The 16,162-nt window shown below is 38.3% G+C and overlaps 2 protein-coding genes across 4 annotated transcripts in view; one reads left to right on the top strand and one right to left on the bottom strand.

Moving 5' to 3' along the window:
• LOC121430451 (trimethylguanosine synthase-like) overlaps window positions 1-4,207 on the bottom strand; it is a 36,636-nt gene extending 32,429 nt beyond the window's left edge. Inside the window, exons 1-3 of one of the 2 annotated variants that reach the window (XM_041627718.1) lie at window positions 4,123-4,207; window positions 1,504-1,639; window positions 88-803 (exon numbers count right to left, since the gene is read on the bottom strand). In XM_041627718.1, coding sequence (XP_041483652.1) covers window positions 88-308 — 221 coding nt within the window. In that variant the 5' untranslated portion in view covers window positions 309-803; window positions 1,504-1,639; window positions 4,123-4,207. Of the gene's footprint in view, window positions 1-87; window positions 804-1,503; window positions 1,688-4,122 lie in introns of both variants that reach the window. The other variant, XM_041627717.1, reaches the window with a different exon arrangement.
• Window positions 4,208-9,842: 5,635 nt separating this feature from the next.
• LOC121431077 (pancreatic lipase-related protein 2-like) lies at window positions 9,843-15,262 on the top strand. Of its 2 annotated transcripts, none has more exons than XM_041628557.1 (6): window positions 9,843-9,889; window positions 10,761-10,909; window positions 11,823-11,960; window positions 12,955-13,198; window positions 14,074-14,210; window positions 14,904-15,262. In XM_041628557.1, exons 1-6 carry the CDS (start codon window positions 9,856-9,858, stop codon window positions 15,165-15,167), a joined length of 966 nt encoding a protein of 321 aa, XP_041484491.1. In that variant the 5' UTR covers window positions 9,843-9,855; the 3' UTR covers window positions 15,168-15,262. The 2 variants fall into 2 exon arrangements, with proteins under 2 accessions (XP_041484491.1, XP_041484490.1); XM_041628556.1 differs by lacking the exon at window positions 9,843-9,889 and adding an exon at window positions 10,057-10,169.
• Window positions 15,263-16,162: the final 900 nt, after the last annotated feature.

Genomic DNA, 16,162 nt, shown 5'->3' with positions numbered 1-16,162 from the left:
ACTATTTTATACCATGGTTTAAGTAAAACCTCGGTTGGAAATACAAGCCATCATCTTTTTAGAGGGGATATGCATGTATGTACTTACTCTGCAAATGCCCTGGTACAGCGGACTTGAATACTGATGAACGATTCAGAAGCTGAAGAGCAATCTTCAGAGTTCTCTTTTACTTGCTTTTCTGTAGAATGCCCCCTCGAGGCGTCATCACTCTCCTCTGTAACCTGGTTCACGAACCTATCTCTATTCTCTGAAGACTGCTCAGTGATGTCATCTGCCCTTTTAGATGAATGGTTTGATACCCCATCCATCTCCTCTACAGATTGGTTCACAACCCTGTCTCTCTCCTCTGCAGAGTCCTTTATGATTTAACCTCTTTCCTCTGAATACTGGGATGTGACCCCATCTCTCTCCTTTGTAGACTGGTTCATGATCCCATCTCTATGCTCTGGAGACTGGTTTGTAACTTTATCTCTCTTAACTGAATTCTGTTCCATGACCTCATCACTATCCTCTACAGACTGGTTAATGACCCCATCTCTCTCCTCGTCAGACTGCTTCACGAACTCATCTCTCACCTCTGAAAACTGGTTCACCACCCCAACTCCATCCTCTGCAGACTGATTTGTGACCCCATCTCTCTCTGCTGAAGACTCTTTCACGACCCCATCTTTTCCCTCTGCAGAATGGTTCATGATCTCATCTTTCCAGACTTCAGGCACCTCTTCCTGTTGACTTCCCACTACAATTTCTGCATCTACATGATCATGATGTTTCAGTGGAACTTTCAAACGAGTTGGGACACACTAAACGCACAAAATGAAAAATAAAGTATGAAAGTCAAGCAAAGTCAAAGGGTTTGGTAATGCAAAATATAAGAATGCTTTAATAATAAAGTTGCAGTTCTGCCCAATTCAGGGCTCCATTCAATCAAGTAGAGGATTATTTTTATTGAGAAAATCTCCACAATACATTGAAATCTACAAGCTCAACAAAACCTCAAAATCTTAAAGTCATACAGTAATAATAAGAGCGTAAAATTTATAAACTAAAAAAAATCAAGTCCATAATACAGCTAGCTTTATCTTTTTACAAAGATCCCTACCCCCCAAAAAAAAGAATCGACCCAGAAGGGCCTAGACGTAGAATAGTTTGGAGCTTAAGAGTGCAGTCTAATCAGGAAATATCATTCAAAGTGGCAAAAAGGAGAATTGACTACACACATCAGTCTGTTTCAAACATTGGTCAAGAAACAGATCCTCAAAATATTTCCCTTCATAAAACTTAATTAGACATAATGATTGGATTTTTAAAATGGTAACTCAAGCATGATTGCATTTTTTTTGTTCATGAGTCTGTGCAACTTATGAGGCCAGGAAAAGAAAATGCTTTTCTAGTTTGAATCTGATACATGGATATGATGCCTCATCTCCCACTGTTTTTGCTCACAAAATGTTGGTGAACTTTGCGCTCTTTTTTGATCAAGGCTTCAAATTAGAGACAAACCTTTGCTTCGTTCTGGACACCGTCACATATTTCTCCCTCTCTCCGCCAGTCCTTATTTTTCCTGGTATCTTGAATGATCATCTCAATTTCAGCAGCACAGTATGAGTACGCCATCTACAATACCCAAGCTGAAATTCTGTTGAAATAAAGATTCAAGTTCATCATCTGTCCATACTTTCATGTGCTTGAAAATAACAAAGACAGAATAGTAAAAAATACTATGAGATCAAAATATATTAAATTTTTGGCTGTGTGAAGATCAGGGCTCCGTAAAAAAGGTTTGCAATCAATTGCTAAATACTAATGACCTATCACAATCATCGTTGCATACACACTCTGTTTAAAATACTGACCGGGAACCAATCAGTGTGGTTCTTTCATATTTGTAATTCATCTCAAACCTTCATGTTACAGAGCCCAGATGACAAGATAGTCTTTGGTCTATAGTCTAATCGTTGTCTTCGTACACGGAGACTACAGGACCTCAATATCTTCCTCAGCCCTGTATCTGCACTCAGATGGGATAGTCTCTACATGCCGTCTTCTTGCTCAGTGTACCCTCTTCCATAAAATTAATCATCATCTAGTTGCTGTACCTTCTCCTCTTACCATTGGTCCGCCACACATATTGGGCGGCATGATCACAGCCTTAAATATGCTATCCCCAACGCAACCACTGATGCATACAAGTTCTTTCTTTCCACATTAAAGGGATCGTCCGGGCTGAAAATATTTATATCTTAAAACAAAGAGTAGAATTCACTGAGCAAAATGCTAAAAATTTCATCAAAATCGGATAACATAACAAATAATAAAGTTATCGATGTTAGATTGAGTTAGATTGGCTGATGTTACATCTCCACTTTCCGTTTTCTTATGTTATTACATAAAATCCTATTTTTTTCATTATTTCATACTTGTGTGAATAATATGTCTCCCTTATAAAAAATTAATATGTAATGCACTAAATCAGTTGTCAATCCAATTTTTCTAGTTCTTGGAGGAAAAAAATTTGAATAAACCTAATGTCATAAATAAAATACAATAGAACAAGTGGAGATGTGACATCATAAGCCAACCTAATGAATATTCATGACGACTGTTTTCACAAATTATTGCTAAACTTTTAAATCCAATAACTTTACTTGATCCGATTTTGATGAAATTTTCGGCATTTTGCTCAGTGAATCCTACTCTATTTATTAAGCGATACACACTTTCAGCCTGGACAATCCCTTTAAAATTAAGTCAAATTTTGGAATCACCTACCAGGACCTGTTGTAATAGGTAAAAACCCAGCTGTATATAGAGAGGCCGCACTACATTTCATCAGTGCGATTCAGCCTCCTGTGGGGTTGCTGTAAATGAAGAGGCAGTTTTTACTTGTACTGTGCACTCTCACTTTAAGTGAAATATCAAATTACTTCACCCATGGCACCTCGCACTGATGGCTGATGCAAAGAATGTTTTCATCCCGGGATAGCTTTGAAAATTGACCTGCTGAATGGAATTGTTCCAAGTTCAAGATTCAATGTCACGGCAGCTTTATTGCTAGACCAAAAGCTTCGGTCTCTGTTATGTTGGTTGTTCAGCTGAACTCCGTTGGCTTCACTCACCAAATACAGAAACTGAAGTTCTAGCGCAATCTGTACAGGGGACTCAATCAATGGCCATATGTTTATGTAATTAAGATCAGCTAGAACGGGGAAGTGAATTTGCGCGACAGCCGAGGTAATTCACTATTTTTGTTCCTTTTCACTTGATTTTTCTCCGTTTTTTGGCAATTAATGCCAAGAGGGAATATTAATTTGCATTTTAGTCGCTTTAATTTTCAAAATCTTTATTCATTAAAGACAAAAATTGAAGAGCACCGACGGGGGGATTTTGCATTGCAAGTCCCCTAACTTCCCTAAGGCTAATGGTGGCTGCACGATAGCGAGCCATTTGTGTACGTGGAGAAATTAAAAAAAAAGTGTTAAAAAAATCCTCGAAATAGACGGCTGCCAGCTGTCTACTTTATTGCCAGCATAACCCGATCTTTCATGAAAAGCCCGCCTCCCAACGTCCAAATCGAAAGTAGGCTAGGTCAGGCAATAGCACTATTAGATTTGTGCTGTAGATATGTGTCCTAAAAGTCATTAGGTGAGTTGACCTCAAATTTTCTTTCTATATTTTGAATTTGAGTGATGTGGAGCGACATCTTCACTTCACATTTAAATTTTAATTTCTGAAAAGTGAAATCTGACAAGACAATGTCGTGACAGCCAAGTTGATTATCCAAGCAAGGCTCGACATTAGCGGTGGCCCGGGGCAACCAGAAATTTACCTCTGGCAACCACTATTGAAAAATGCTAAGTTTTGGTGGCCCGAATCGGGTTAACTTAATCGCACTCGCAGAGTTAAGCTAACTTAAGGGATCGAGACGAGGAACATTATGAAGAGACATCGTAAAACTGTATGAATGGGACTGTACTGTCTGTACTCACTACTACTTTACTAGCGTAAAATTAAAAGGTCTAAGGTAAACTTTAACAGTCAAAATTCGTAAATTCTACGAATCATGAATAAAAAAAGATCCAGCTAAAATTTAAAATCGACGCTGAGCGTTTTAAAACTCACGTGGTAACTTGAACTATGAAGTTGAACTTGAAGTTGAAATTGGAACCGACTGGACCAAGGTAATCGTCGGTAAAACGTGTTTACGTTATAGTCTTCTTTCAGACGGCGTGGCATAATGCGCATGGCCGGCTGAGGCCGAGGAGGACCTACCTAAGCTTTCTTTATTGAAAATTTTTACAAAATTCACCAAAAGTTTGCAAGAAATTCTTCAATTCCACTTTAAAGAAGGCAGTGCCCCAATGGCAATTTTGAGGAGTTATGTTCGATCGAATTAATTGCGCGTGCATGCTGGAAAAATGGGGATAGGCCTACAGGTGATTTTTGATTTTTATTATTTTTTAATGTTTCCTGGTACCTGAACACATGAACAATGTGTATACAAAATATCAGAGTCTAAATTCATATTTAAATTAGAGATATGCAATATTGAATCAGGGCCGGGTACTGCCCCCCCCCCCCATGGCGGGATATTGGCCATCTCTTCATGTATCATTCGGAATGTTGGTTCTTTTGTAATATCATAGGCGAGGTGATCTTGTGTAGTACAGACATATAATTTCATACCTACACATGTTTGAGGCAAATACAATATAAAAAGATATTCCAAACATTCAAACACACTCACATCAGAACCCACACACACACACTCATATTACATGCAAAAACCCTTATGGAGACTATTTGCATACTATATAGTTGGTCATAGCGCGTAGTGGGATGAGGTTACCATGCAGATCCAATGATGGGGGAGGATATTACTTATATTTTTGGGGGGAGGGGCAGCTTATCATTTCTGGGGGGGGGGTGCCCAACCCCACATGCGCCGCAGAACATTTTCGAAAATGGGAGGGGGCTGTCCATGCCAAATATAAATCACAATCAAATGGCAATTTTGTACAGTGTAGATGTCTTTTCAAAAAAGTGGGGGCCAAAGCCCCATGTCCACCTCAATCCTGGATTCATTCCTGCCTATAACCCCCCCCAAAAAAAACCCACCTAGCTCTTTGTCCATTCTTCACTTTCTCCAAAGTAAAATATATTTTTTTTTAAATCATGCCTGAGCTTTGAAAAATAATATACACAAACAAAATTCATTTTTGCAAAACCAAGTTTTTTTTTCTGTGGCAATAAACAATAGTGAAAAGCTAATGCGGGCTACATTTCATAAAAAGAGACCAATCTTGATGAAATATCAACTTTCATTGAACGAGCGAATCAGGTGAAGCAGAAGTTTCACCGTCATGGCAGTTTCTTCATTCCAGCAAGGGATCACTGTACTATCAACATTTTATGAAATGGGCCGCAGTTGGTTTCTTTTTAGGGATTGGGTAGTCATGAAAATATATTTCACAAATTGCTACCAAATTATCTGAATCACTAAAGAAAAATTGGTTCTTTTTTGTGTGTGACTTCATTTAAAAAAAAAATTATGGGCGTAAAACTTGGTTCCACATATCAAAACGACAGGCATTATAGCTAACAAATAATCATAAATACACAGGTATCTGATCTTAATTTTTACAATCTTATTTTCCCTGTTACACTACACCCTGTACACGTGTGTAGTGGAAATGCGTTGTAAAATGCTGAATTAATTTTGGGCCAGGGCCTACATAATAATGTCAATTGTTTCTATGTTATTTTCCTCAATTCAAAATTCCATATTGACTATTTGATACTCACGATATAGATTTCATCATATAACTATTGCCTTTTATTAGCTTATCTAATTTGAAAATATATACTGAACTCACGATTGTTGAATTTACCATGCTTACTTTTACTAATGTGCAAGATTGCAACATCATGCAGGGCGCAAAGGGTAAAGAAAACAAAAGACTATTTTTTATAAATAGATTTTTTAAAAATCGTTTTCAGGAGAGGGGGAGAGGCAGTGGCGGACCGTGACCCCGAGGAGACAAAGCATATTGGGGGGAGGGGGGGGGGCAGGGCACGGCATTGTTCACAAACAATGCAGTGCACCCCCACTAATGCTTTGTGTCCTCCAGGTGACGATCCGCTACTGGGAAGAGGGCAGAGGGGTCTGTTTAATTTACTTGCCGATCAGTGGATGACTTGAACATGATTTTAAAAAAAAAGGTTTTGATGTTTGAATAATCTAGTTTTTATAGATCATGTCCGTCTGTGACTATTTGCGTGTACAATGTGTTTGGCTTTGGATCAATACGGGGATTTTTTTTCACGCAACGCTAAATTTAGACAATTCAATAAGCCGGGTTCGAGATACGTTGGATATCATAATATTTACTTAATATCCCACGCATTTTTTCAATAACTCATGGCCTTTCATTGTGTGGACAATGTTCAATTAATTTTTGAACAGTAAACAGTGGTAAATATCGTAGTATTAGAACGCGTACGTAGATTAATACACTTCCGTTTTTTTTTTTTTTTTGGGGGGGGGGTTACAATCTATATAGGCATTATAAGACTATGTATGTAAGACTAGTAAATAAGATATATACAACAAAACTTGAAGTTTCGGTATCTCTTATTGAAGTCGTACATTGTATGAATTTATTTCATAATTTTTACTGTGACAGAAAATACAAAGGCCTTATAACAGAAAGATTAAACCAATCATGCAAGTGAATATACACAGCAAAAAATGTGGTGTTAACCGGTGTACATAGAGGACCACACCAGTTATTTTACACCGGTGTTAAATTGGTGGTGTTAGTTTTACACCTATAGGTGTTATTACAACACCTTTTGTTGTTACATTTACACTCTTTAGTGTTATGTTTAATCTCTAGGGTGTAATTTTAACACCTCAGGGTGTGGTCCTATATTAACACCAATTGGTGTCAGTTTTAACACCGCAGTTTTTACAGTGTAGCTGTTATTGCAGGCATGCATTGTATGAATTTATATCATAATTTTTACTGTGACAGAAAATACATAGGCCTTATTAAAGAAAAAAATAAACCAATCATGCAAGTGAATATATCACTTATGATATATGGGCGAGTTCCGTTTTTGAAAATATTCTTTTGGACTTCCATTTGAAAATGAACTTGAACTTTTTACCTCTTTTGTTATATAGACTATTCAACTCACATGGAAATTATGAGGGATGAAAGAAACCGACGCATATGTAAACACTATTTTCGTCGAGAAAGTAACATTTCACCACTATGATGTTATATGCCTCTTTTCAATGTTTTGCCCCCCCCCCCCCCGAGCCGATTCTGCCTCTATAAAGAGAGAAAAAAAGCTTGCAGGCCTAATTATCACAGAGGGCCAATTATGATTTTTCATCAAAATACAAGGATATCAAAAAGTGGCCTAGATTTGATTAAATATCAAAACAATGCCAATAGACAATTTTGTGGTTCCTGCTTTTATTTCATTATCAAAATACAAGAACAAAAACTGATGCTCGAACCTGTTTTAATCACCATATACCTGCAGCTTGTAAACGTACTAGTGGCGTAATAGGCGAACAATAAAATTGAGTGGACCAGATAGGGCGTATCGGGCAAAATCTATCATGAAAAGTGGCGAACAAGCAAAAATATGAATATTTTCACCACAAAAATAATATTTGTTGATAGATTTCGAGATCCAGAAAATAGTGTCATATTTCACTCTTCTATCCTATATCTTTTTTCTTGGTCGTGATTTTTTTGTGGGGGTGCAAGAGCCCCCCTATTTCCCCATTGTACACCACTGCGTTTTACCGTCGGAACAATTCTATTACTGCCAGGGAAACGAACATACAAAAGTTTCAATACTTTTTTACGTATTACCTTTGATATTATTCTTAGACGGATAGACCTAAGACTGTATTGACTGTAAAAACCTAGCAGACCTAAGACTATAAAAAGAGTAATACCCACGAGGGCACTTCCATTAACGAGTGGATACCTGCAGGCGCGACCGCAATTTTGGTATCGAAACGCACCCATAACAATTACAGGGCCGTCGCCAGGGGGGGGGGGGGTGCGGAGGGTGCGAACGCACCTCCCTTCAGAACCAAAAAAAAAAATTTAAAAAAATAAAAAAAAACCGGAGGGGGGGGGGGGGTAAGCCAGTATCCTTCACAGACACCGAAACTGCATTGAGGAGCAATAGGCATGTTGATCAGTATGTACTTTCTATATCCATTCTGGCCGGCGGGCTATATAACTGCATGAAATTGAGTTAATACGTTGTTTTTTGTGTTTTTGTGTTTTTTTTTCATAAAAAGCACCCCCCTAGAAAAAAGCTGGTGACGGCCCTGCAATTATTTTCCATGTTCTGAAAAATGCACCCCTTAATGATATTGGCGCATGAAACCCCACCCTTAACAAGCATCGGGAACAAAATAGAACCCTGGACAAGTATCCCCTTTACTTTGACCCCCTAAACAAGTACAGCGATAGTTTAACAGCCTTAACATTTTTTTTAGTTATTTTTACGGCTTTCAGTCAAATTTGACTATTCAATAGCAGTATTTTTCTTTTAGGTGTATTGAGTTTACAGTTATATCAGAGATGTAACACACGATAAATTTCCTGGGAACGCCCCATCTCCCACATGACGCTAACAAGTAGTGTTGGTTCAAAAATTAAATCATTTTATAAAGTAGTTTAGTCTTAAGGGGGACTTGAGCGATTTTTTTTGCGGGAGGGGGATCTTCAGTTCCAAAAGTCCCCTCCTAAAACCGCGCCTGAAAATAATCGATCCATAAGGGAGATTGACTTAATGTAAAAAAAAAACAACAACGCTGTATCCTCTGTGTATTGAGCAAGCATGCGGTTTGACCTAAAGCCTTCAAAATATATTTCCTTTACTGTCTCTTAGGGCCATGAACAAAATTTGCAGGGGGCGCTGGTTTGGAAGAAAATTTTTACAAGAAAAAAGTTTTTCACTACAAAATGAAGGTGATTTTGATTCAGTTTCTTCTTTTTAGCTGGCCTGTTTCGCAGGAGCTGTATAGTGAATAACAAACGTACGCGTGCAAATCGGAGGGAGGGGGGGGGGGGGGGGGGGCGTGCTTAAGGACCCCGAGGGTTTATTGCCAATTCGTCTCATGCCAGTTCGTCCAATTGCCAACTCGTCTACTGTCATATGGTCTACCATCAGTTCGTCTACTCACCACATGGTCTACTTTCATTTAGTCTAATGCCATTCCGTCTCATAACCTACTAAGACTGTATTTGTAAATTGTGCCAAATGAATGAAAATGTAATGTATATTAGACTAACCGGTTATGAGACGAAATGGTGGTTTATATACGAAGTGAGGATTGGAACATAATGGTTAATGGGCTAAAATTGTTAGACGAAATGGTGATGGACGTGATGGCATTAGACTAAATGAAAGTAGACCAAGTGGTGAGTGGACGAGTTGGCAGTCTACTGGCAATTTACCACCCGAGCACCCCTATACTTCCCTGGGCCACGCGGTCTCTCGATATCAACTTTCACCTACCTTTTAATAATTTTCATCTACATGTAACAGGTATGAATTAATATCTAGCTTTTTATCATACAAAAATATAGTATAATTTGATTTAAAATGGTTAAAAGTGCTACTGTGAACCCAATCTGTTATGTATCGATATCCCAATAAAAACATCCCGTTCAACGGTACATTTATTGATTGCTGGTGGGTTTTTTTAGTGCGTAATTGATTTTTGACTAAATATCTTGGTTAAATTCTGGCCCATTTTCCTCCATTCACAGTTGAAAAATATTACTCTCATGCATGACTCTCGAAAAGCAGATGTTACACTCAAATCCACGATCATCTAAATTTAGTAAGTGATCTTCTTTTAATTAAGTACATGCTTCTTTGTCAAATAAGCGAACGGAAACAGATAGGCCAACTATTAATCAATCGATAATTTTGAAATGGGTTGATTGACACATGAGAATCAATCTCGAAAGTATAAAAAGGAGGGACTGATAAGGATAAATCACTGAGTTCTGTTCCTGAGTTCTCATCAGCAACCTACTCATTTACTTCGTGGAAAGTCATGTTTTCCTCGCTAAATCAAATCACGGCGTTTGTCGTCATCATCGGCCTCTTTGCTGTGGGTAAGTCAGCATTACCATTACAAGATTTTGTTTTCTGGTTCAATGTTACATTCTTAGACAGTTTAGGACCTTTTTGGTCCGCATATAGAACCTTTTATGGTTTTTCAAAGAAGCAGAGAGAAGCTGTACTAAATATTTTTTTTAGGGGGGGGGGTGGTGTTCTACGAGGAAATCCTCAAGGTTATCTCTACATTTGGTTCTGAAATGATGTAAACATTGTCATCATTTTACATCATGATTATCTATATTTTTTATTTCACAACTGTGTCTTTATTTTGTTTTTTTGTCTTCTTGATTTTTCAAATTAGCATTTCAGTAATTATTCCATCCATTCTGTTCACTTAATATGATTATGTTAATGTATGTTTTGGCTGCCATAATCTTCTCAAGCCTATTTCCGCAAGTGATTTTATGTTTGATGATGTATTTTTTTTTCTGATATATAGTTAAAACTTCTTTGTTATAATTGTGTTTTATGCAAAAGAAAATTAATAGTTCAAATCAAATCGACTCCCCCATTCATATCATGATGTACGCTCTAAAACCATTTTATGTTTCATCCTCAAAATTCATCTGCCTTCTTCGTTCCAGGTCGATGTGACGTCATATTCGAAGGGTTTGAACAGTTGGGTGAATTCAAGGTTCGGGACTATAGTTGCAATGGCCTGGCACCGTCCAACCCAAAGGAAATAGACACTAAATTTTGGTTGTATAACCCTAACACTGACGCAGCGGGAGAGGTAATGTATTTTTTTATTATTTTGTATATTTTTGCCATCGTAAGTACCAAAAGATAAAGGTTCCGAGGAGATTTCCATTAATGCAGTATTCCGATTTCTCAATTTGCAAAATAATTTCTTTTATAAGACTCATTTAGAAGCAGCCACGGTACATGAGCGAACCTATAGTATATCCATTTTATTTAAACAAACGCACACCTAGTTACCAATGATGCATACAGCACTTACCTTTATTTGAAAGCAGGATAAAAGAGCATGTGTAGATAATGCCTTGCTCCAGGGCATAGGTGCCGCGGCCGGGGATCGAACCCCGGTCGTTGGCGCCTCAGACCACTCGGCCACGGCACCTCCATAAGTTATTTGTATGAAACGATATGCAAAAGCTAACGATGGGGAGGGAGTTATTTCAGATGGTCCTCCAAAATGGAACCAAATGCAGAAAAAGAAATCGTTTCGTGATGCAATTATAGGAATAACGCATTCTCCGGAGTTGTTTAGCCCCGGTGTTTAGCGAGTATGAAGTGCACGAGAGGTTTCTTCTGAGCATGCGCACTCCACACGAGCCGGAGGCGAGTGTGGAGTGTGCATGCGAAGAAGAAACCTCGAGTGCACTGCATATCGCTGAAAAACGACGGGTAAAATGCGTTATTCCTTTTATAAGATGGCTAAGTAATTTCGAACGCAATTTTAAGCACCTTATATGAGAAAGAAATAATGAAATAGATCTAAATCAAATATAATTTTTTTTGAAATTGCACTTGCCGTGGGTTGGATAATTTGGGTGCGCGAAATTCGCACGGGCGTGCAGGGATAGACACTTTTCGCGAAAGATCACGTGGTACGCTTTGACCAATCAGCAAGCTGCAAATTATTTAGCCATCTTATAATTCTTTTTAAACAAAATTCGATGCAGATGGTTGACTGGATTGGCAGCGAGCCCATATCGCCAAACTACGATCCCAATTTGAAGACGGTGTTCGCGTGCCACGGATGGCGAGACAGTTACCTGAAAGACCTCTGGCAGGATCTGAAGGATTCGCTTCTACAGAGGGTAAGTTAGAACATGGACCTAAATTTGTAATGCAATGTTGGGCAAGCTTACAAATAGAAAAAAGAAAGCAAATATTGTGTAAAATGAAGGTAATCCTGGATTGAATTTCACCGATGATCATTATACATATTATAAAGGGCTACATTATAATAAGCAAAACGCTGCAGTAAAATTTAATAAAATGCTGCATATACAGTTTAAACAACCATAGAGGGGATCCACGCTCGACAAGCAATGCTTTTTTAGTGGATCCCCTCATTTCCATATCAGATTCAATTAACTTTTTGGCTAGTAAAGTTAAACCACTATTGTTTCTGCAGAGATTTCGTGAATTTTACAAATGTTTTGGAACTCGTAATTGATTTGAAATCATTGTTATCATATTTCATTGTATTTGTTCATATTCATGTATGTTTGATTTGTATTTGCTCATAATGTTGTTAGTAGAAATGGAAAATAAACTTGAACTTGAGTATTAAAACTTAAATATTAAAACCTACCGAAGTTTGAATTCCACTTGTTAAACGGTTAAACAACTATACACAGTAAAAAATATACAACGCTCTTACTATATGAACCTTACAGTAATTGTTTAACAAGTGTTTAAATATTAAGCAACAAAGTTTATGTATGTATTTGAGTTTTGTCAGACGTGTATCAATCAGATATGATTATTTACGTCTGGGACCGACCTTTAACGTCACCATCCGAAAGACGTGACCAGGGCTCGAACCTCGAACCTCTGCATCAATTTGTAACTTCCCCACAGCTTGGATTACAGGCGCACGCCACAACGCCCAGTTTAATTTTCAATATCTAATCTTCAATAAATTAAACATGATTGTTTAAACGGTTAAACAAATACTGCAAGGTTCATATAGTAAACAGTGTTGTATAAAATCTTGAACAGCGTTTTTACTGTGTACTGTACGGACAAGTACGGATATCTTGGATATAGGCCGAATAAAAATCATACTAATGATTATGTCGCCAGGAGCCAATGAACGTTATCTTAGTGGATTGGAGTGGAGGATCATCAAGTCTACTGTACTATAGATGTCGTGACAACACTCGAGTTGTCGGCAGGGAAATTTCTGCGTTGATCAAACGATTCGTCAACGAAGCTGGCGCCAATTTAGACAACATTCACGTCGTTGGCCACAGTCTGGGAGCGCACATCGCAGGTTACGCTGGCGAGGATCTCGCCAAAGCTAACATGATACTTGGAAGAATAACAGGTACAGTACCAAGAAATATATATCATTTGCTATAAATTGTTTAGATTGAAATAGATTTGCGATCAGGGACTAATCCAAGGTTGGACTGAAGTTCCCAATTTTTTTTTTGGCTAATAAAGATAAACCACTATTGTTTCTGCAGAGATTTCGTTAATTTTACGTTATGATGATTACGATATCCGTGAAACGTGACATGCTCTTACCCAGAAAATTGCGTTTTCATGACCCTCAAGCTGGGCGAATTCGCCATCTACTCATTTTGCCTGTAGGGACCAACGCTAAAACACTATAGCCACAACCATATCATTGTTACAGGAATTGCGTCCGTAACAAGCCCTCTTGGCTTTATTTATGCAGGCCTCCATTTCAGGGAACGATTTTTTGTTTCATATTTTTCTTCAATGTCTACTACATAAAGTTGCCATTGTGTAGTTTTTGCACATACGGGACTGTTCAGGACATGCAAACAAACATGTTAATCAAATTTTAGAAGTAAAATATTATTCCCTTTATTTAAATTTCATTTTGACTTTTGCTTGACCTGGCATGGTGGCTCAGTGGTAGAGCGTCCGCCTCATAAACGGGAGGTCGTGCATGGGTTCGATCCTTGGCCGAGTCGACATACCAAAGACTTACTTATAAAAATGGGACCTTCTGCCTTCTTGCTTGGCGCTCAGCATTTAGACTGGAGAAGGGTAATACTAACATATTATGTTATGCAGGACCCGCTGGAAGGGCAGACTTATGATTGAAGTGGCTACCCTGGGTAAATAAAACATTATTATATTTAGTATTACATGTCGAGAATAGAAGTGAATAGGCCTAGAATATATCAAACGAATGGGTAAAAGTACATTTGCTCTTTTTGTAATTAGGATTGGATCCTGCAGGTCCTCTGTTCGAGAATGAGGAACCTCCATGTAGGCTGAGTAGAGACGATGCTGGGTTTGTGGATGTGATACACACCGACGGTGACAAAATTGGTCTTGGAGGCGCCGGATTGATGCAAGAGGTAACATCGTACAACAGTGAATTTAGTGGTGAATTGTAGTTGTCACCAATGTTAGATGCCTTGCAACGTCTACTCACGTAATCACGTCGTGGCGAGCTAGCTATCACGTTTTGATCTAGCCTCTTGTCGAGGCCCTGGCCCTGCTTCCCGAGGGAAGCGAGGGATTTCTTAATTCGCGAAGGGGGATGTATTTTCAGGGGCAGCGAAAGGGGGGGGGGGGTTGCTGGGGTAGCGAATTATTTCTGGCGTCTCGCTGCGCTCTGCTTCACTTTCTCCCTTGCTTCGCCATGTTCGCTCGGAAAGCAGCAGACAGGGCTTCAACAAGAGGCTAGTTTTGATCCTATATATACTTTCGTAAAAACGCATTCGCGTATTGCGCGCCGTGACGTGATTGCGTAAGTAAACGTTGCAAGCCTTGTCAGGTAAGTTTTTTGAGCCCCCCAGAAATAGCTTGAAGTTGAAGTGGCTACCTTTGCATACCTGGGTTAATAAGAGTTTTTATTATTATCATTCATCTTTTTTTTTGCGAAAAAAATTAATAATAACCTATACTGCGGCAATTGATTTTGACTAAATGGATTTTTTGTTTATATTACTGGTTTCGTTTCTATTACAAAGTTTTTATATACTTCAAATAAGAAACATTTACAGAATGTAATTTGGGTATATCGAATCTTCTTCAAAAATTTGCAGTGCGGGCACCATGACTGGTATCCGAATGGCGGGAAGGACCAACCAGGATGCCCAGCTTTTGACGTCGCTTGCGACCACATGAAAGCCGTCGAATATTTCATCGACAGCGTGAAAGGGGTCAAGACATTCCTGGGCGATAAATTCGCCAATACCGTCAATGATTTGCTGAACCGCCCAGCCAAGTGCTTCACCGATGGGACTTGCCCGGAAATGGGCTACACCGATCACGACGACGCCACCATCGAGGGCCACGACTTCATGTAAAGGTCACACGAGAATCCTTGATGTTGATGGGACGATTATCTTCAGAATGGAACCTCGTGGATATACACAGCAAAAACTGTGGTGTTAACCGGTGTACATAATGTGTAGATGTACACTATTTGGTGTTACGTTTAATCTCTAGGGTGTAATTTTAACACCTCAGGTGTGGTCCTCTATTAACACCAATTGGTGTCATTTTTAACACCGCAGTTTTTACAGTGTAGATTATGTAGAAACGCTTTTGACATTAGAAAATCACCAACTTCGTTTAAAAATTTGATAAGGGTGTCATGTATAATCACATCATCAGGACTTTAATTGCTTCTTCATCAAGTGTTGCGATCATCGCAAAAACATCATGCCGGGGTGTTAGATACCTTTTTGGTGTTAGTTAACACCCATTTGGCTGGTCATAACACATTCTGTTTCCATTTTAATACTGATTTATGTTCATGTTAAAACCTCATGGTATATATTGACTCATTATGAGGTATTTTCAGACAAATACCTTTCTTTCATGACCTTGGGGGAACCATTTGAATGATTTCGTTACTAATTATACACACAATTCTGAAAATGAAAATTAAAGATTTTAAAACTTATTGCGTCATACATATTGATGAATAAAGAAATAAATAGATTTTTCTCCTACATATTGTTCTGTCCTGTTGAAATCATTGGCTTTGCATGCTCAGACTTTGATGATATGTAAATGTAAGTGCCAAATATATCGCCTCATGTCTCATTTACATTATTTCTCACAATCATATAAAGAAGTGAGGCTTTAAGGACTTTCTGGTACATGATTTGAAAAAAATTGGGTAATATACTGAAATTATTCGTATGATTCAGAACATATTAGGCCGAAACCCATCCTAACACTTACGTTATATTCTTTTTCTGAGAGGGGGAGGGGAGGAGGAGAAAAATAGAAAGAAAGAAAAAGATAGAAAGAAAGAAGAGAAAAATATGAAAGGAAGAGAAAAAAGAGCATA

The sequence above is a fragment of the Lytechinus variegatus genome, chromosome 17 (assembly GCF_018143015.1).
Source record: "Lytechinus variegatus isolate NC3 chromosome 17, Lvar_3.0, whole genome shotgun sequence".
In the NCBI taxonomy this organism is placed as follows: Eukaryota; Metazoa; Echinodermata; class Echinoidea; order Temnopleuroida; family Toxopneustidae; genus Lytechinus; species Lytechinus variegatus.
This window is presented reverse-complemented; position numbering and strand designations above follow the sequence as displayed.